This window comes from Gallinula chloropus, assembly GCF_964237585.1.
Source record: "Gallinula chloropus genome assembly, chromosome: 28".
In the NCBI taxonomy this organism is placed as follows: Eukaryota; Metazoa; Chordata; class Aves; order Gruiformes; family Rallidae; genus Gallinula; species Gallinula chloropus.
Genome location: NC_140113.1, coordinates 3,290,052 through 3,311,750, shown reverse-complemented (window position 1 = coordinate 3,311,750; position 21,699 = coordinate 3,290,052). Strand labels below are relative to the sequence as shown.

The window sequence follows — 21,699 nt, the reverse complement described above, 5'->3', positions numbered from 1 at the left end:
GCTTCCTAAGTGACTCTGTGCGTCGACAAGTCTGCACCTGCCCCGTTACCGGTTCTATACCGTCAGGTAACAAAAGCAAAATACACTCAGTAGATTTCTTTGAACTCCCAGAGTTTCTGAACCATCCGCCCCACCACTGATGTCAGGAGCAAGGGGGTTGCAGCTTACCCTCACTTCCAACAGTGCTAACGGAAACCCTGTTTTTAAATTAAAAAATAAGCCAGCATACATAGTAGAAAATTTCTCTTAAAAATTTCACAATCTGTAAATGTATATATTTTTTTTTTTCTTTTAAACATGAAAGTTTACAATATACGGTAAAACAAAGGCTCAGGAAAAAATAATTTCAAAAAAAAGAAACCTGAACTTTTGAATTAAAGCTGAAAACATTTTTAAAACCCTGTAAGTTTGAACCAGTAACGTTTTCTTTATTTGTGCTGATGGGTTAGAGAAAGGAAAACATTTAAAAACTGCAGTCCAAACACCCACAGCTTTGCCTTCAGAAGCCATCTTCCCCCAGCAACTCCCCCCCCCCACCCCCAAAAAAAAAACCCCAAAAATGTTGTTAGGTTTTTCTTCCATCAAGTATGTGATTGTCACAAGTTCAGAAGTCTGGGATTCCTGGGTTCGGTGGCACCAGACATCCCTGTGTGGACAGAATTCCCTGATTGCCAGCCCACGCTAGCGCCTGTAAGGGTGAAATCCTTGCACGTTATGGTTCTGTCCTCGTCCAAAACCGCTTCCTCCAGCTGGTGGGCCACTTGATGGTTGCACTGGAGGGCCTCCATAGGGAGGGGGTTGCTGGCTGGGATCAGAGAAACCTTGTCCAAACCCACTCAAGTCTTGTCCATACCCTGGGGAGAAGGGGAAAAGAAGACAGCTGAGTGACCATCCAGCATCACCCACGCACACGACAAGAGGCGCGAATTCAAACCCTGACCCAGCTCCCTCCCCGCACACCCCTCAGCACACACAGCCATCCAACACGTTAAGATGAGCAGCTGCTTTCAGTTCTTGCCATGATTTACCTGCCCTACAGAAGAACGGGGCTAGAAAGGGCAGTGCTCGAAGTGGCTTCCACGTTCCCTGTCAGTTCATTTGGGGTACTTTTGGTTTGGGATTGGCTTTTTGTTGCTTAGAGACTCATTTGGGTCAGGGGAGATGAAGATGCAGCAAGGGGCTTTTTTCCTGCAGTCTCACTGCGGTTCTGCTGCGGCACCCCAGAGCGACTGCGCAGCGACTCCGCTTTGGCTGCGCGAGGCAGCTTCACCATCGACCCCAGAGAGCCAGAAAAACCCAGCTTCCTTCGCCCAGAACACACACCATCTGAAATTCCCTCTCAAAAACCAGTCCTGCTGCCCCAAATGTTTACTTCAATTACCTGATCAGCCTCTCCAGAAACACTCAGCTCAAAACAAACACAGAAACATGAGGGGGCAAAGCAAGAGTCCAGACAGTTGTGGTTACACACCTGTTATACCAATCTGTAACAGAACCCTTGGTCCAATGCTGCCCTGAGAGAGAGGACTTGCCATCCTTCCCCCAAAACCCGCTGCAGGGGCAGGCTGAAGCATACCTGTTGCAAGTTCCATGTCAAAACCTGACACCCTACTGCTGCTGACCATGGTCAACACTTTAACACGGCTGCAGGTGAGCGACTGTGCCGCCCTTCTCCCACATCCCCTACGGCACCGGCTGCATCCAAGCTGAGCTGAGTCTTAAACCCAGACAGGCACCATGTCCCAACTACCTGTGAGTTAACATTTAACTTCCCCCAGTGTGTGGAACCCAACGCTTCTCCTCTCCTGCCAACTGCAGGAGGCTGCGGCCACCACTCCGCAACATTCCGAAGACTAGCCTGAGAAGAGGTTTGGAGTCAGCAGAATTTGGGGATAGGGAGGAAAGGGTGAAGACCAAAGACTTGCTGGAATTCTTGCAGCCAATATGAAAGACAATTAGATGTAAATTAAGAACACTGAGAATTGAGAAATGTAGTAAGAGTTCCCGTAATTAAATACGACTCTTAATCATAACAGTAGCATCAGCACAAGCCTCTGCTATGAAAGAAGGCATTAAGACTCCTAATTACTAAGTGCATTTCTGCAGTTCTGCTTCTCTCTATGCAGGCTTAGAGCAGGTTTAGCTCTCTTAATCCAAAACAAAGTCTCTTAGCATGCCTTCAGTATTTCAATTTCAAGCTCTGCCTGTCTCTCAGGACTTGCTACCACTAATGAGCCTTAAAACACATCTATCACGGGCTTCTCTGAGCTCAAAATGCTAATCCAGTCTGTTTTCTACAGAGGGAGATAAGCAGGCAACCAAAAATACAGTTTGATTGTTTGCCAAGGGGCGAGGCTCAGAGTAGAGGAAAGAAGTTCTCACTGTACACTGCAGCGTTAGAGAAGGAAGCGCTGGAAACCACAGCTCTCTGTTTAGCAGAGAGGAAACCTGCAGCATAAACCTGACCAGCCAGAAGTTGAAGTATACACTGTCTTCCCTCCTGCAGCTCTCAGCTTGCACCAGCACCTCAGGGTGAAAGCAGATGGGTGGGAGGCCGTGCTCTAAGGGAGCTGTGCTGGCTGGGATGGTCTCACCCCTCTTGCTCAAGAGCCTGAGCTCAGCTCGATTACGCAGGATGAAGCCTGGCCAGTGCAGCAGCTGGGGAAGCTGAGAGCAGTGTGGCACTCAAGACTTCAGTCATGAGTCTCCACTTCAGCCAGCTAACAAACATCAAGAACATCCAGAACCACATAGTCCTTACTCACAAAACAAACATTGGAGCCGCCCTGATCCCCCCCACCTCCCCCAAAAGACAGCCTGCAAGAAACACAAGTTAATTTCCCAAAGGCAGACACATAGCAAGAGCATTGGCTGTAAAGAGGCACCACCTACCTATGTTTCTCACAGCTCAGCCTGACCATAGGAGTGTAAACAAAGTATTGGCATGTAGCCTGAAGGGTCTTGAGAATAGGCACCCAGCCCTAGTAAGAAATGAGGAGACCAGGGTGATGAACCCCAAGAGAGCCCTGTACAGAGATAATTTTTCAGGGTGAGGGAGACACACCCACATTAGTGTTAAATTTGCTAGTGTTTACATTCATCCTAGCTGTAAACAGAGCAGCATTTAAGATGCTGTCAAGCCAGGACAAATCTTAAAACGCCACAACGATTAGATAACTCAGTGCACCTCTAAAGCCCACAAGTTTTATGTGTTTATGCAGATATATGCAGATCAGGTAGACTGCCTACTGTACTGTACAGCAACACTGGCAGCTCACCTGCCATCACCTCAAGTCCTGAAGCTCTCCAAAAAAAAGTTTACAAGGTTTTCCACATAGCTTCACAGACAGGGGGATGATTCCGTGGCACTGGAGCATGTTAAACAGCTCTACTCCAGTTAGCACTTGTAACTGTTTCAGGCTGGAGAACATACTCTGAGGGGAGGGACTCACTGCAGGTGTGGTTTAAACAACTAAAATGGTAGGCCTACCTACCTCCTCCTCCCTCCTCAGCTCTCTTAGTGTCTAAGAACAACTGATATACTCCATTGGGAAAGAGGCTTCCTAGAACATAAGAGAGGCAAGCAGTACAGCATGCACCAAATCCCCCCTCCCCAGTTTTCAGAGTTTTGGAAAAGGGATTTTCTCTACTTCCAGCACATCCCAAATACTGGCTCCCTGCTGAATCCAAGTGGTTGTGTGCATGGCTTTATACTTCATTTAGCAGGGTTCACCCCCCCTTCCAAAAGAGTCTGCAGAGAGATGAGTGGTGGCAAGGCAAGAGAAACGTCCTCCTGAGTCACCAGGGCACAGCTCTCAGTGGAAGTGAGCACATCCCCTGGCTTTCTAAACATATCTGTGCCTGAGTAACTTTACAAAGTGTTCCTTCTGTAACAGTCTCTGCTGGAGACGGGCAGGCACCAGAACACATGGAGAACTTCTCCAAGTGGGGCAGGGTTTATCTATGGGCTGCTGGTGCAGAAGGCTCACTGCAGAAGGAAAAAAATGACCAATTCCAATCCCTCAAAAAAGAAAACCCGAAAAAAACAAACCCTAAACTAAAACAAAAAAAAACACCCCAGTATGGCCCAAGCAATTTTTGGAGAATGCTGCTCAAACACAGGGCTGTGTGGAGAGCAAAGACAAGAATTGCCTCTCAGCTTCCACGGGAAGGAGCAGGAATTATATCCAGGAGCACAAGCACCTGTCTTGTTTTGCAGTACACTGTTTCCCTGGCTTAAAACTTGTTACATCCAAGTCTTCTATCAGTTACATGAATGAGTTATCCATACAGCACCACAAAGCATTACACACTTCAGACAGAACTGTAACTTGAGATGGACAGGAAAGGAACGGGTGGAAGGGAGGAAAAGGCAGGCAGTTGGATTCTTACACCTGCACTGCTCACCTCTTGATGCCACTCTTGCTCTTCAAGTCTGTTCTCCAATCTGATCAAAGGCAGTAGCACAAAACAAGTTGACTACAAGCTCTGTGAGGAAAAGTTTTAACTACAGATTCAGGGAGAGTGCAAATCAGCTGCTTATCTTACCAGTGCACAAGTCTCTGAAGACTATTTCACAGCGCACAAGGAACCTTTTTGAGTTGATTAAGAAAATACCCTCTGGCTAGAATACTGCATGATTTAAGGATCACTTGAGAGCTGGTGGCTGGCATTCCCAATCCTGGAGAGAAGAGCCTTCAGCCTGAGCAAACTCTTTCTGAACAGTGATTTCTACCCAAGTGTAACAGAAAAGCAGGAAGGGGAGAAAGATCAAGCCGAGTTTATTTTACACACAGTTACTTACCAAACTGACTATAAGGGAATTCTGGTTGAGCAGTCGGGGGTTTGCTCATGTCCTGAGTTGCCTGAGATGGTGGTGGTGGTGGTGGAAAAGCTAGTGGTGCTGCCCCTGGAGTGGCAGGTGGAGGGGGTACTCCAGGTGGGGCAAACTGGTCAGGTGGAGGAGGTGGAGCACCATAACCAAAACCTGAAACACGAGGGAAGTACAGTACATGTGAAAAGACAGGGCTAAACTCCACCCTGAGTTCTTGCTGGCTTTAGGCTATGATAGATATTTAATAAGTCTATCAAAGCCAAAGTGTTTGTTACCTCTGGCTGTGGCCTCACAGTAATTCACTCCTACACTCTGGCAAGCACTGTGGCTCCCAGACCCCACCGACATACCTTCGAACACAGAAAATCTCCCCCCAAAGGAAGACTCCAGCCACATCAGCAGGCAGCAAAGAGAAAGTGATAAAGCAGAAATAGGGACCAAACTCTTCGTGCTCAACATGTGCACATGAGAGCCGTGAGGAGGAAGCCAGACTTTGGGAAGGGGGGGGGAGAATATATCCTAAACAAATGCCTTCTTCATAGCAGAACAAGGAACTCAAGTTAACCAGGCAGTATTTTCTGCCTAATTCACCAGGTTTGTGCCTAGATTTTTCAAAAGCTGGCCCGAGGGTGTAGGTGCTAAAATCCTATTTACATGTCCAATGCCAGCTGCGACCTTAATTCCTTAAGCTTCTCTGAAAATCCCAGCTTGTGCCTAACCCAGGTCACCATGCAGGAATCTCTACCTTTTCTCCTGGATGTTGTGACAGGGGTACACAACCAACCTGAATTTGTTTAGCAACACAGATTTAAACTAGAGATGACAAATGATTCCTGCACCCAAGAATAAAGTAACCCAGCTCACTGAAAAAAACACATACATAGTTAATAGTAGCTCAGAAGATAGAATCTAGGCAAGACGTGTAAGGACAGGGATTTCCCCACCCCTCACGTCTCATTTACGTGCAGAGAAAGAGGAGCAGAAGCTGAAAACAGAGTTTGGTGACAGGACTGTACTCCTGTAGGTCACTTACTAAATGGTGGAGGGGTGCCATAGCCCTGCGGAAACCCTTGCGGAGGGGGGAATCCTCCAGGAGGTGTAGAGACTATGTATGAGGTAAATGGTGGTGGTGGTGGAGGAGCTCCTCTTCCTGGAGGAGGTGGTCCATATCCACCTAGAGAACGAAGAGAAACCGAGAACTAAAGCAGCTTAGTAATGAGAAGCTGCTGCTTAAGTCAGCATCCTCTAGATGGGGTTAAGCTGTTTGAGAGATTTCAGACGCAGTCTCAGCCTTCTATGAATTCTTACTTTGGGAAATATTTGTCCTCCAAGTATCCCTGCTGTAAATAATTGCAGTTCAGAACGTAATTCCTTAATAACAAATTAGTGTGGCTGGCAACAGCAGGATGTATGTCAGCTCCCATTACCCATTTGTTAGAATATACTTTCTCCTCCTTCTTTCTTTCAGGACAAATTCAATCAAGCTTTGAAATGTAGGTCAAATACTACAGAAATCCCCAAATCACTGTGAACTCTGAAAGGAACTGCACCCCCACTCAGGAGGATTTTTCTGTTTCAATTGGTCCTGTGTAACATACTTACCAATCGCCTGTCCAGCTGGCACCCACATCCCTAAAACACAACACAGAAACAGTGACTTACACACACATCCAAGCTGTAAGTACTATGAAACAGGAATGGTTTAGAAGATCTTGTTCTGGAACTCACTGGGTATCCCCTCAGTGTCCCATCCTCCCTGATCTTTTTTTTTATTGTCCAAGAAATAATCTCAGGACTATTTCTGAATATGCTGGGGTTTGGTATTTGATTTTTTTTTTTTTAATATTTGAATTTTTAAAAATATTTCTGAATATGGAAAGATTCTGGATCAGTCAGCAAGTAGCACACAGAAGAGAGAGCAGTCCCCAAACTCAAATCAGACGAGCGTTCAAGACCTGTGGGCATAGCAAGTGCAGGAGATTATATAGTTCCTTATGGACCAGACATCCAGAGCACTTTTAATGTGCCACCAGGTCTGTCCTAGCTATTTTTGAAGGTTTTGAACCATAAACCCCACCAGTGTCTGCACTCATCGCAGCATTAAGATTGAAAGATAAATGCACTGATGTTTTACATTAAACTTCCCAGTACATCAGATACCATTTTCTCTACAAATAACCACACTGCAAAGAATGGAGTTTCCCAATTTGCACAGTTGCAGATCAGCCCATCTGTGTGGAACAGCAAAGCCTCAGCTGCAGCTTTCAAGTTAATAAGCACCATGGGGAAAGGAGCGATCCCTCTGCCGAGGTATCATCTATTGCTACAGGAGATGAAGCAGCGACGCTCCCTTCAGCTCCCCCCCCAGGTGAAAAATTTCTCATCTATGAGAGCAAGCGAGTTCTGTTCTGTCAAATGCAACTCAATTATACCACCCTATTCCTCCAGAAGTTATCAAAACTGTCTTTGGATGAACTCAGCGTTATTTATCCCATCTTCAAAATCTTGTGGGGCTTACGGTCATCAAACCCAAAACACACGGCTGCTCCTTTCAGCCCTGAAGGGTTCAAGCTAAATCAAGAAAATGATATGCAGTAAGTGCTCCCCTGCACCACCATCAGCCCCATAGCTGCTTGTTATTTTTCCAGGCTGCATTAAGCAATAAAATCCAAACAAGGCCATCTGTTTTTCTCTCATCCCTTTCAAATTTTACTTATAACCTCCTTTGAAACCACCTCATCCTTGAAAACCCGTATTTCAACTCAATTTTTTTCATTAGGGTGTCTGGCAGGCAGCAATCCCACAGCTGGAGTCCCAACCTGAGCCACTGAGCTTGCTCAATGCTGCCTTTTGCATGATGGAAAACCACATCAATTCTATTCAGGGAGAGGCAGAACCCAACAGGAGGAGTGTCACTCCGCCTGGGACACGCGTGAAAACTCGGCACAACCCACTGACTGCAAGGTCAAACAAAGGGGGTTTTTGGGAAGCGTAGGGAAGGAGCAATCTGTGCAGCCTTGGCAAGGACCCACATGTGGAATTTTACTTCTGCTATCCAGAATGCAGCACAGCCATGGCATCGACAAACCCAGGGACAGCACCATTTGCCAGTACAACCCAAATACCGGTGAGCTGCACAGGCAGAACTCCTATGACATGGGACTCTGGGACGGTACCTTGAGGGCCGTATCCTTGTTGCCAGGTCGGAGGGGGCTGCCCTGCCCAGCCATTGGCAGCACTTGGCATGATCCTGCTTCCCCACTGACTGGCGCCGGGAGGCCCTGGAGTTTGGCTTTTGCTATCACGAGGCTCTGCGCGTTTCACCTCCACCTAAACAAACAGAGTCCCCATTTAAGAGGGATGGTGTAGGTTAATCTACCCCCCTTCCCTTCAAACACACCCTTAATTACACTTAAGACTACACTTAGCATCTTACGACTTCTGTCTAAATACTTAAATTATTAAACTTAAGGCCAGTAATTTAAAATGTTTCTCAGGTACAATATATATGCTGGTAAGACATTACAAGTCCTACTATTGAGGTATTTCAAGTAAAACACATCCTACAAATCACTTATGTTTCATCATAGCACAGTATTCATTGGCTTTAATCTTAAAACAGCAGTACCCTCTTAAAACGGCTCTTCACTTACAAAAGCAGGATCTTTGTAGTTACAGATATACTAATTTAATTTAGCTCTTAAGGCAGGAGTTACAAAGACGACGCTGGCAGTAAATAAAGAACTTTGAGTAAAGAGGACGCTCTGAAAAAGGGTACTAATGCTTTAACCATTCAAACAGGTTTGGGGTTCATTTGAAAAGTTACAGTTTAAACCCACCCCATCTAACTACAATTTCAGCTCTGCTCATACCTGAGAAACACACGTTTGTTTGTCTGTTTGGTTTTGTTTTGGTTTTTTTTTTTTGGTTTTTTTTTGGTTTGTTGGTTTTTAAAACTTAAAAGATTTTATATAAATGTCTAATGGAAGATAAAGACTTACCTTCCCCAGGCTAACGCTTAAAGAATCTCAATTAACTCAAACAATGTCAGAGGGAATGGATGTGATAAGAGAATCTTACATTACATCTAACAAAAAAGTAAACAAACATGCAAGTAATAAAAATGAACAGTTGAGTCAGTAAGAAGCAAATCTTCATACTGTGTTAAGTCAGCGACAAAAGCCCTCCTGTTTTTAAAATTAGTAAGCCACAGTGCTTAACTTATTTTATTCAAAGATAAAATGTCCTAGTGTTCCAAGCCATCGAATAAGTGCATTTGACCTACTTAAAATAAGCTGCACATTCAATATAAACCCCTCTCTCTCTCTCAAAAAAAAATCCAGTTTCTGATTTAATGAAACACTCTCTGCACTCATGCATGCTGAATTAAAGTCTTTCTTATTTTATGATTAATTTTAATGTGTGCCAGAGTACAAAGAAAATAAATCTCAATCATCAATGGGCCTGAGTAGTATGGAAAATAAAGTATTCAGAATTCTTCCTGCCATGTCTTAAAAACCATTCATGTCAGAGAACAAACAGGAAACAGGCACAAGGCAAGGACAAAGCCCCCCGCCCCCACCCCACTGCAGATGCCCCAAGGACATTAGACATGACAGTAACCAAATCTCTGTCAGCTGAAGGCCCTTCCAGAGAGGAACCAAGGGAATTTTTCAAAGGACTCAAATTAATGAGTCTTAACACATTTGCCTTGAGGGAATTCAGTTATTGCTTACAAAAGCAGAGTCCTTCTTGCAATTTTAATTTTTTTCCCCTTTCAACAACATATGGATTCATTTCAGCAATACCTTTTTAATTACCAAAAAGAAAGAGATACCATTTTTTAAGTAGGCATTATTAGTCAATGAAGAGAGCAGAGTATCTGGAGTTCATTAATCTGTATGGAAGAATCCCATTAATTTTTCAGTGCACATTTGGAAGCGGTGAACTGCCAAACTGAGGACTGAAAAATCCCTGTGCAATACCCGTGGCTCCAAGGTTACAATTCTACACCTGCCTGAAGCCCAGCTTACACCCAGCAGTGAGGCATCTCTGCTGCCACTAGCTGAAGGAACACTGTGAATATCTCTGCTTATGGCATTGAAAGGGGAAAAAGAAAAAAAAAAAAGGCATAAAAAAGGCAAACCCAGCTTATTTTCTGTCAGTACTGAGACTGGGAAGTGATGGAAGACTCTGGATTAGCACTGACACATGCTGAAAACCAGTGGCACAAGAGGTGGCATTTCAACTGCTCACCCAGGGCTCTCCATGCTCTCCCAGAACTCTCTCAGCAGATGGACCATCCTTTGCTCCTATTTCTATCTAGCACGCTGCCTTGTGACACGACCTCTGGTCTAAGTGGCCCACCCAAGTCTAGGGCAGCTCCAAGGAGAGGTCTGAGGATGTACGTAGCACATAGGTAATTCACACAGGTACCAGTGTAGATTTCCTGCTGTCAGCGTTATCTGCTCACAAAGGGGAGCTCTGAACTGCTCACAGGAGGAAAGTACTAGTAACCAAGAACAGACACTAGTCTTCCTGACTACACAAGCACGTTTCTTCCTCTGCTTCACTCCCATGATCAGGAAATCAACCCCAAGACGAGTTGACAGGAACAAAAATCATTACACACTGCATCCCCAATCCAAAGGCCACTGCTGTGCACAGATACACCCCCTGCTCGCTGAATGAACGCTGAGGAATCACCAGCACACACAAGACAATGTAGAACAACACAGGGCAGGAACTGAAGGGAAGTGCCAGCGTCCTCGTGCTTCCCTGAGATCTCTTCTTGCTAAGGCTGGCAGCTTTAACCCTCACTTTATAAACTGTGGAGATACCAAAAAGCTGCAAGGACTTTAAATTTAACCAAATTGCCTGAATTTTTCTTTTAAGAAGTTATTTTTGTCACAGTATAGAACTCAGGTGTCCTGCAACAATTTCCTTTGCTCTCAGGGTCGGTTTGGGTTTTTCCCACAGGTACAAGCATGTTCCTTGCTGAGTTAACATCAAAGCAAGCCTAAAAAATTCCTCCCTATCAAACACTCATCTGCTGACAACACAGTATGAAGATGAAACAACCAGAGGTCACTTAACTGCATTGTGGTTAAATACTATATAGAGTAATGTGGGTTTGTATTAAAGTTTCACAGTAAGTGACCCAACTTTTATAAAAAAAACAAACCAATCCTTCATGATGTTTCCTTTTCCTTTTCAAGTTTAAGGTTCTATAAAGTAGATCATCTCACACCACCTCAAAATTTGAGTATCAAATACACATCTGAAGGAGTGGTATCTTAAACCAAGCCTTGAGCAACTCAGATTTTACTGGGATTCCAACTTTTAAACAGCAGGAAACAACTAACTTCTATCCTTGCACCTAAGCAGCACTCAAAGCTACGGTAGTCCCCATCAAGTCATTCCACCGCGAGCGCTACGCTCAGCCGGAGCAACCCCCCAGGTCTGTAAGCACAAGACCTGACCCAAAGCCAGAACAGCCCACAGCTGAAGTTCTCAGGCTTTATGATCCCTCTCTCTTCCATGGGCTAAGCCACCAGCTAACCACCTTTCTCACCTGCTTAAGCAAACTCAAAAGACTTTCTCCACCTTCGTGGATAAAGCCTCGAATTTGGACATACCGGCTCTCCCGCCTAACTGAGTCAAGGATGTCTGTTCACCAGTGAAATTGCTAGTTGCCCAAGACTTGGTTCTTTCTTAAGGTAAAATAAAACTACAACTACACACTTTTTTGCCCATGATGTCGTGAAAATGCATGTTGACAGCCTGGTCCACTGATTGCTCGTCCTCGAAAGTAATAAATCCAAAACCTAGCCAACGACGAAGAGTGAATCAAGGTAGCAGGGTGTTGTGACACAAAACAGGATGATGAACAGTATTAGGGGTGAACCAAGGGTTCAAGCAGGGGTTTCAGATAACCAAGACTTGTGTTCAATGTTCAAGAGAGTCAATCTGAGAAAATTGCAATGGATACTTCCAGTAATTAGGCAAATAATGCCTCCTTATCTTGGTTTCACACATGCAACTTACAAAGTGAGCTTGTTAACTGTTTGGTAATTTGAGTTTGTTCCTAACTCACTCTACCAGGAAATTGGGGGGAAAAAAAAGAGAAGTGCTAGTATTATCATAACTAACTGTGCCACAGGATTAAAGACACAGAACTTGTGGGACAGCAGATTCAACTCAAGCAACTTTGCTGCTCCTATCTTTGATTCAGCCTAGGTTCCCAAGGAAAACCTATTATCTCCCTGCTCCCCAAAGCTGCAAAGCAACTTCCTCCCATCCCTTATCCCACCTTCCAATTAGGGAGTATTTTCCGTGGAAAAGAAGAAAGTTGTCTTTGAAATGGAGCTGTTAAAGCATGGAAAAATTTTACCACTCCATGGATGAATGAGAAGCTTCAGTAACTAACAACCTAGATCAGAGGTTCTCAAGTTTTCCACCTCTTAGAAAAAAAAGCACGTTAACAGACATTATTGCTCCTTCCAAACACAGCAACTCCCAGCAACGGAAGCGACTTACAGAACGTGCTACTCGCCATCATGTCCCTGAATCTATCTTATTTCTTGTATTTCCTGCTGCTTTTCTCTTGAAAATAAATATACACAACGCTTTTCAACCCCTCTTTGTGCCCAAGACACTGTTACTAACTGCTCTGGATCCTCTTTTAAATATCTGACCGCAGTGCTTGACAGCAGCAGCTCAGCTGACTCCCAGAGCTTGTTTTAAAGGCCACAGGGGAGCCCCTGAGCCCTGTAGAAGATGCCAGAAAAGAGGCAAAGCCCCAGGACTAAACGGCTTTCTGAGGTCACGCTGTGAGAACCACTGCACGTAGGTTGTAGCTGCTGTGAGAACCACTGCACGTAGGTTGTAGCTGCTGATACTGCCGAGAGAGTGGCAAAATCGTGGTTAATTTCACAGCACATGGAGGCTGGTTCATGCCATCAACCACTGGCTGCTGGTGTAAGGACCGATCCCAGGCAAGGGAAGAACACATGCAGGACAAACTGTGCCATTCTTTAGATCAGCTAAGGGCAGAGCAATAAAAATTAGAAAGAAAAACGAGGTGCAGCATCAAAAGCATATGGAACATGGATGCGTTTCTGCTTTTCTGAAACCCAAGATTTCCCCCTTGGTTTGCATTTTGCTTTGCAGCTAGTGCTGACAGCAGCCATATATTGCTCTAAAGCGTTAAACAGAAATACAGTATCTAGAACAGTTAGTGTCTCTCAAAGCTTATCCAACTGGGTTGGGTAAGCCCAAAGAGGCCTATTGTAGAGAAAGTTTATATATATATAGATATATATAAAAAAAAATACACAAAGATACAGGCCAAAATAGATTCCAGCAGGTCAAATTCTGCTGTCAGCAACAAGAGCAAAAGACATCACTAAAATAAACTTAAAATAAAAAAGGAAAAACTTAGCATTTCCCACACACAAGAGACTGGCAGTATAAACGAAGTTTTGTTGAGCTGTGATGAAAGCAGCCTCAAAATTGAGAGCAGCATTTCATCACAATATATTTGTCTGAGGTTAAATAGAAATCTAAGTATTAGAGCCAAAAGAGAAGTGTTTGTATTTGAATCCCACATTCAGTATTGCAGCCTTTACCCTGAAAGATGGGAGGAAAGAAAAAGGATGGATGAAGGTCGTGCTTTTAAACTAGATTCCAAGAGTGAAGGAGAGGAATATTGGGGGATGGGGTTTGGAGGGGTAAAAGGAGGGGAGTAAGAGGCCACAGAGGAAGCCAGCCAAGGAACCTCCCTCCCCCAGTTTAAAAAACGGGGTTTCAAAGGGTCAAACACAGCAAGATAAGGAACAGTGAAGAAATCAGAAGTACAATGCCCAGCAAAATTCCAAACCCGTGAGAGCTTAAATACAGCAAAAGGGATGAAGTTTATCTTCCAGGAGCTTCGTTTTTTGAAGGACATGACTTTACTGAAGACTAGAGAAGCTAATTGCAAGCAGACTACTGAACAGAGCCGTGAGCTGGTTTGGGGCTAAGGAGAGAAAGAGAATAGCCACAGCAAGAACCTGTATGTTACTTCACAGAATCACAGGGGTTAAAAGGGACCTCCTCTAGAGCCCATCAGGTCCAACCCCCCTGCCAAAGCAGCTCCCTGGGACAGGTCACACAGGTCGGTGTCCAGACAGGTCTGGAGTATCTCCAGAGGAGACTCCACACCCCCCGGGCAGCCTGTCCCAGGGCTCTCTCACCCTCACTGGGAAGTTCTTCTGCAGATTGGTGTGGAACTCCCTGTGCTCCAACTTGAAGCGATTGCATCCCATCCAGGCCCATGGATTTGTGTGCATTGATCCCTTCGAGACACTCCTGGACCAGCCCCTCCTCAGCCAGAGGGAAGCTCTTCATTTCCCAAACTCTCTCACTTTCTTCCAGTGTCCGTGGGTCCCAAGGGGGAGGCACTGAAGTGAAGACTGAAGCAAAGGTGGCATTCAGTATCCCCACCTTCTCTGCATCCCCCATCACCAGGACACCCACCTCGTTCAGCAGGGGACCCACATTACCCCTAGTTCTCCTCTTACTATTCATACACCTAAAACCCCCTTTCTATTATGCCTTATGTCCACTGCCAGTTTCATTTCCAAGTGGGTTTTAGCCTTCCTAGTCCTGTCCCTACAGGCCCTGACAACGTTCCTGTATTCTTCCCAAGTGCTCCAACCCTCTTTCCACAATTCACAGACCTTCTGCTTCCCTTTGTGTTTACTCATGAGCTCCCTGCTCATCCACACAGGTCTCCTGCCATCCTTCCCTGATTTCTTACTCAAAGGGGTGCACCAATCCTGGGCTTAGTTTAACTGCTACCAGGGTCTCAGAGGCCCCCCTACCTTCTAACAGTGCTGCCCATGAGATAGCTCCTGTTAGGTCATGGAAGAGACCAAAGTTTGCTCTTCTGGAATTCAGGGCAGCAATCCTACTTTTTGGTTTGCTTCCTCCACTCAGGATCTTGAGCTCTACCATCTCATGGTCGCTTTGTCCCAAGCTGCCCCTGACCTTCACTTCACTAAGGAGCTCATCATTGTTGGTTAGAACAAGATCCAGTACCTGCCCTGCCTCATCAGCTCCTCCATCACCTGTGACAGAAAGTTGTCTTCCACACACTGCAGAAACCGCCTGGCCCTGCTGCTCACCCAACAAATACCTGGGGTACTGAAGTCCCCTATAAGGACCAGAGCCATGAGGCAACTTCTAGCTGCTTGCAGAAGGCATTGTCAGCTCTCTCCTCCTGATCAGGGGACCTGTAAGTACACACCTACCACAGTGTCACTCATACCAGCCTGCCCCTTGATTCTCACCCACAAGCTCTCCACTGAGCACCCTCCCTTAGGTGGAGCTCAGTACATCCCAGCCGCTCTCTCACACAAGGAGCAACTCCTCCACCTCCCCTCCCCAGCCCATCTTTCCTACAAAGCACAGAGCCATCCATGACAGCCTGCCAGTCATCCAGGCTGTCCCACCACGTCTCTGTGATAGCAACTAGATCATCACTTTCCAGTGACATCACTGTTTCCAACTCCTCCTGCTTATTACCCATGCTGCACACATTGATGTAGAGACACTTCAGCTGGGCTTTCTGACTCTCCACCTTTTTTGAGGAGCCCTCCCTCAAACCTCTGGGAGGAATCTGAAGTTTTCCATCACTGCTTCCTACAGGGACATTAGAAGGTTCTGGAAGGGGGGGCAGCAATATTACCTCCCCTGAGTAGTCCCCAGGGGGACCTGGGGAACCAAAGTAGGCAGGGAGGAGGTTTTCCCACAGCACTGAGCTGGGACTATCTTCCAACTCTCTCTGTCTTTCTGGTCTCCCACTTCTCCCCGTTCTGCCTGACAGGGCTGGGGGTCCATCATTTTGGGGGGAAAACCTCCCCAGTGATTTTCCCTCTGGCATGCCAGGGAGTCACTCCACCAATCAATCTCCCTCTCACACTCCCTAATGCTTCTCAGTCTCTCCACCTCTTCCTTGAGCTCTGCCCCCATGCTGAGCAGATCTTCCACCTCTCCTCACACCTCACACAGGTGGAACTGTCGCCACCATCCGCTGGCAGGAGCAGGCTCAGGCACTCCCTGCAGCCAGAGACTTCACAGCCACACTCCCTACAGGCCCTCGGGCTGGGTCACCACACTCTTTATGGGGTGAGTCCTCTGTCTGGTGGAGCCCATGGTAATCTGTGGTCTCTGACTGTCAGTAGGTGAGACAGTCCCTGGGTGATGAGAGACAGAACCCACCTGCGCAGCCACAGGAGCTACAGGGTCAGCAGTGCACACACACTGACCTCCCCTCTCTCCATCAGGTAGACAGGACACATCTCTGCCCCCCCCGAGGCTTCTGCAAGGCAAAGGGTGATGCTGGGGCTGCTGTTGCCCTGGCAACACCTACACCAAGTCAGCCTCTCTCTCTAGAGACCCACCACGTGCTGCTGGGTTGCTCCGCTCTCACAGGGCTCCCCTGGCAAGGCAACCACCAAAGCCCCCCTGTACCTCATGATCTGTGTCCCTGTGGCTCTGGCTGTGCCGGCTCTGAGCAGTCAACCTCGTGGTCTCAACTCAACTTCACAGTTGTTGGTTCAGCCAAGAACAGAGAAGCAGAGATTGCAACAAAGCCATTGTTTCTTTTAAGACATAACAAGGCTGGCTGTGCTGTACCTGGGACTCTGAATGAAAAGAATTGTGATGAAAGCACTGCTTGCAGGAGAGCTCACAGAAGTGGGTAGGGACTGCGAGTAAGCAAAGACAACTTGGATACTCTAGGCTGTGTGTCTTCAAGGGCATCACTGCAGCTCTGACACTAACTGAGAATCTGGTTCCCAGTGTTCTTGTGAGCAGCTGAAGGTAGATGAATGCTACAGGGATTAGTAACAGGGATAATTCTTCCCTCCTCTTACCTGCTACTACTGAAACGACACACGGTAAGGGAGCTGTTCAAAACACAAGGATGGTAAAGTTAATGGAAGGAGGTAAAATCCAGAAGGGGGTGCAGGGAGGGCAGCAGTAAATCCAGCAAGAGAAGGTGAGGGAAAATGTGGTCTGGGACACGTGGCCAGCAGTACCTTGTAGTACTTGGAGACTCTAAGGGACTTCTCCAAGCACACCTTCAGGGTCTAAGGCAGTTGGAGATGAGTTACCACAGAACAGAAGTGAAAGCCAGAGCAACAGGATTCAAGAACACTGCTCAAGAAGACAGAATTAAAGGAGAAGGTATGCTGTGGTACACCTGTGCCCTGGATGGAGACAGATTGCTGTCGCTTCTGTTTTAAGCTGCCACTCTGTAAGTGGACCCAAAGCCCTCTTCCCCCCACCCCCACTCCCCTCCCCTTTGTTTTTTTTTAGTATAGCTTTAAGCAAAGAAGCCATTAATGGAGATCAGGATTAATCCAGACCAGACAATGTTTTAGTACCTTTTGCTCAGAGGCCGCAAGGCTGGGATTAAATATGACAAAGATACAGATGATGTAATAATTACTGAAATATTTCAGAACTTCAGCAACAAATTATATTCAGATGCCCATACATTTGTCTCCACTGCCTCCTCTACATAAAATCAGATGCTCTAGAGCATTTAAATAGATGCATTTATGCTCTGCTTAAATAAAAGGTATCAGTTGAAAGAAGATTAAGATAGCTAAAGCAAGAAAAGGAAAAAAAAAAGCCACAAATATATTGAAACTTCGTTTACACTCCAATTAAAGACAAAGCCCGTCCCTCCTCTGACTGTGGAACTGGCCTGTACCTCTGTGATAAATTATCACCTAGAGAGAAGAAATCTAAAGAGATATCGTTAATCACAGTCAAACAATTCACAGAGAGAAAAGAAAAGAAAAAAAAACTTACTTAACATTACCATACTTTACTATGAAACACTTAAATATGTCACTAAGGATGTATGTCTAAATTAAAAATAAAACTAAGACTTAACAGCTTAATAAATATGAAGTGAAGAATATATTTCTTAATAATGAGTCAGAAGAGAAATGAAAGTTCAGATGGCAAACTATTCTCTAGCATGTAGAACATGCTACAAGGTGGTCAGTGCAACTAAGCTTTGTGTATTTAAAATATTGCCTCTTGATTGTCAAACAGATGGCAGGTGCAATGGAAGGTGGATGACATGACACTTGCTTCGTATTCTGACCAAACGTTACCAACTCGATTCAACAGCCTAGTGAAGCTTTGAGGGGTTTTGTTGGTTTGGTTTGTTGGTTGGGTTTTTGGGGGGGGTTTTCCCCTCAAAAATAGTGGGATTCTAAGTCCCAATCAAAATATAAATATAATTTCAGAATTATTTTGTGCAGTTTGAGAAGTGCTTTTCTTTAAGTGAAGCCATTTAACCAAAACAAAAAGCATAGAATGGATGGATTCTGCTGTAATCTCATTTTCAGAAGTACTCCACATTGGAGTATCCCCCCCTGTGCAGTTACAGACATCAACATACCTTTCATGTGGAACAGGAGGAAAAATGTGTGCTCGTTCCACCCCCCCTCAATAGTACCATAAGCCACAGGAGCAGCTTGAGAATCAGATTTCATTCAACTAAAAAACTAGCAAAAAAACCATAAATGAACATGAAACATCTGACTTTAAATGCACAGACACCAACTAAAGCTGTAGATGAAGAGTCTAGACTTGAAGTGATATTTGCCCAGTGAATTATTCTTTTTCCTGAGGCAACACAGAAAAAAAAAATACCAGTCTACCTTTTCTGATGGTGTGAAATAGTTTGCCATCTGACTATAGGAGAGTATGAAGAAATTTCAAGGACAAACTAGATCAGCCTTTACCTCGGGGCCTCTGTTTCTCTGCGTCATAGATCATTACAACTTCAGTGACCTGGAAGAGAGAAGGGAAATTCTACTAACTGTGCTACCAGGGGAGCGTTATAAACAGTTACTACAGGCTGGTTTCCCGCACTCTATCCACAAAGCACAATTAAACGCTCGATGTAGCTGTCAATACCAGGCTGTCCTAGCCCACAGCAAACAAACTGGGAATATTGCTCTTCATGGGAGTTAAAGAAAAGCCCGAGTTCATCTGTTCTGAAAAGCTGCTGCATTGTGGCTTTTTAAAGTCTCATCACACTTAAGATTTTAATCTAGCATTAAGGTCGCTACACTGTTTATACTCACACTACAGGCCGCTAAAGCCAAAAAACTTGTGGTGCTTTTTAAACATACTATTCATCAGCATTGCTTCTCAAAAGGTTATTTTTCCCATTTTTAAATATTTCCCCTCTCAACATGAAGAGCAGCTTTAACACCAAACACACTGAAGAATTTGCACAGCTTCTCCGAATCACTTGCTCGAGTATCAGCGTGGCACAGAGTGCCAAGGGATACACTGATGCTCCAAACAGCATTACAAAAGCCCCCAAATGCTAAGTGATGGATGATCAGTATCAGTGTGATTCTAACTAAAAACTCAAGCTGCTTGAGGCCTTCAGACTTTTTTCAGAATAAAGCCCCACTGTGAGTTACAACGTGGGCAAAACCAGAGGTGTAACCCTGTGTCGAAGGCAGTGCTATAACCACTGGAAGGAGCTGCCTTCTCATTTCTCAGGTGAAAACCAGTCACAAATCACATGTGATCTCGTGGTATCACATCCTCTCCTTCCAAGTCCATCTTATGGTATTTTTTTTATTAGAATTCCCCTGCATTAGCTTAAAATCTGAGGCAGATTCACCATCTACTTACAGCCAGACACTCCACTTTTCCAGTTATTAAACCACATGTGCTCCCCTGACTATGCCCCACCAGATGCTGCCAGCTGAGGTCTGTCTCCATCTGGGGATTGTGCCAGATTTGCTCCCGTTTGGATCCCCTGCTTCATGTTGGTCTTATTTACCAAGCAATTACCATGCCTAAGGATCAGTGCCTGTGTTTCACTCTTCACTCTGTGGTGACAAACCATACTTAAGAGCCTCTACTTCTCCAAAGTTAACTTATTAAGAACACTACATTGACTCCCCAATTTCTATACTGTTGTTAAAGTTCTACTACTTACTTTTATAGGCACCTGCACTAAACGTCTGCTGCCTTCTACATTTGGTGGAACACATAAACCTGTATCTCCCAAGCCATCCAGGGATCAGAACTGGAAAGCCAAAAGTATGTGAGGAAGAGCCTTTAGAAATGCTCCACAGCTGTGGAACATGCTCCCCTGTTTTCATTTACAAGCCTACTTCAGCTTTTCAAACTAAAGAAACAGCCAATGCCCTTTATAGGTTGGGGTTTTTTTAAAATTATCTTAATCAAGTTTTAAATACAATACTGTTGATAAACTTAACCACTTGGTATCTTAGTAAGGTGATGAAAAAATATCAAAAGAACACAACGCTAAACGCCACTGAAAAATGGCATGTTCACATCTAATGGCAGTCTTAATTAAAATCAGAGTAGCAGTTTGTCTCTGGAATGGAGGGTTCTAGGGACAACTCCTCAGTTGATTCCAGGTGACAGTTTAAAAGCAACTACTGTTACCAAAATAATGGCAGGAGACTGCAGAATTTAACCTACCTGTAGACATAGTCAAAGATGAGGATCGTGAGACATAAGCTGCCTGAAGTACTCGCTGTCCCACCCCCACCCCCCAATTTTTTTACATCTCTGAGCTGTAAATTATCAATTGAAAAGTGAAATAATTATTCTTAAGTTAACTCGAGTTTTTTGCAAGCAGGGAACAGCACAATGCATCAGGTAGACTCAAACAAGAGGAGACAGAAGCAGCGGAGTAAGTTACGTATCAGAGCAATAGATCTTGACAAACACCAAGATACATCTCAAGATGATGAACGTTTACTACAGCTTATCACAAAACGCTTCAATATGTCCCTACAGCAGTTTGTCTCAATTAACCCAAAATTTGACAGCTTGACGAAATCTGAGAAAAGGCAGTGGGGAGGGAAAGCATCTTGCAACCGACTGATAACTGCCATCATGCTGAATGACTCACCACTCCGAATTTCTTGAAGTATTCCCTGAGCTCTGTCTCGCCACAGTTATGAGGAATCCCACCAACAAAGATTTTATTGGATTTATTGTTATCGCTCCTGGATCCTTTCTGCTAAATCAAGGAGGAAAAAAAACACCCAAATTCAGTCAGAAGGACAATAAAAGTTGGCTACTTCTATCATTTTATGATTAAACACGAACAGTGGTCTCTTGCAGACTGAGGGGGAGCCGTCTCCAGGCCTGAAGTCTCTGAGTCATTAAAGCAAAGCAACTGCATGTTTAGAGCTCTGGAGTTTTAATGTTCACAGTTATAACCCAGCCTCTGTTCTTCAGAAGATCAGAAAAACTCAGGACTGTGCTCTGAGGCCATTTACTGGTTGTGTAAGGAAATCCTATTAACCTGCAGGGCGTGCAGCAGGCTGGAAAAGAGCATCGGTCCTGCAAATCCACTGCCATACGTTTTCTTTCAAGATTTGAGGAACTCAACTAAAAGCACTGCTAAGAGCTTAAGCAAACACCTCACCCACAAACTGAGTGTGATGCAAACACAAAACATTTAATGCTGTGTTGTGCTTGGAGTCTTACCACAAAAATCTAGAGTAGAAGGTATTTTTCAGACCTAAAATTTACATCAAGGCCGGTGTACTCACCTCTGACTTTAAGACATGGATGTAATCCAAATGAATTCAGTTAAGCTGCTAAAAGGCAAGCCCAAACTTGGAAAACAGGTAGGATACACCAAGTATCTTTCCTTACCCATCCTTCCTTCGGTCGTGTCCTTTCTGGTTGCATCCCCCTGGGTGTACATGGCTTTGGATCAATCTGGAAGAAGTTCCACTCTGGTCAGGTCACAGTGTGTATGATATGGTTCTAAAAGTTATGTT

At 44.9% G+C, this 21,699-nt stretch overlaps 1 protein-coding gene across 4 annotated transcripts in view; it reads right to left on the bottom strand.

The window, feature by feature from the left end:
* Positions 1–535: 535 nt before the first annotated feature.
* Positions 536–21,699, bottom strand: part of DAZAP1 (DAZ associated protein 1) — a 28,553-nt gene continuing 7,389 nt past the window's right edge. Inside the window, exons 4-12 of one of the 4 annotated variants that reach the window (XM_084276237.1) lie at positions 21,572–21,637; positions 20,817–20,927; positions 18,649–18,697; positions 11,579–11,661; positions 8,011–8,164; positions 6,437–6,466; positions 5,868–6,008; positions 4,805–4,987; positions 536–854 (exon numbers count right to left, since the gene is read on the bottom strand). In XM_084276237.1, coding sequence (XP_084132363.1) covers positions 682–854; positions 4,805–4,987; positions 5,868–6,008; positions 6,437–6,466; positions 8,011–8,164; positions 11,579–11,661; positions 18,649–18,697; positions 20,817–20,927; positions 21,572–21,637 — 990 coding nt within the window. In that variant the 3' untranslated portion in view covers positions 536–681. Of the gene's footprint in view, positions 855–4,804; positions 4,988–5,867; positions 6,009–6,436; positions 6,467–8,010; positions 8,165–11,578; positions 11,662–18,648; positions 18,698–20,816; positions 20,929–21,571; positions 21,655–21,699 lie in introns of those variants that run through there. The other 3 variants (XM_084276238.1, XM_084276239.1, XM_084276240.1) reach the window with 3 other exon arrangements.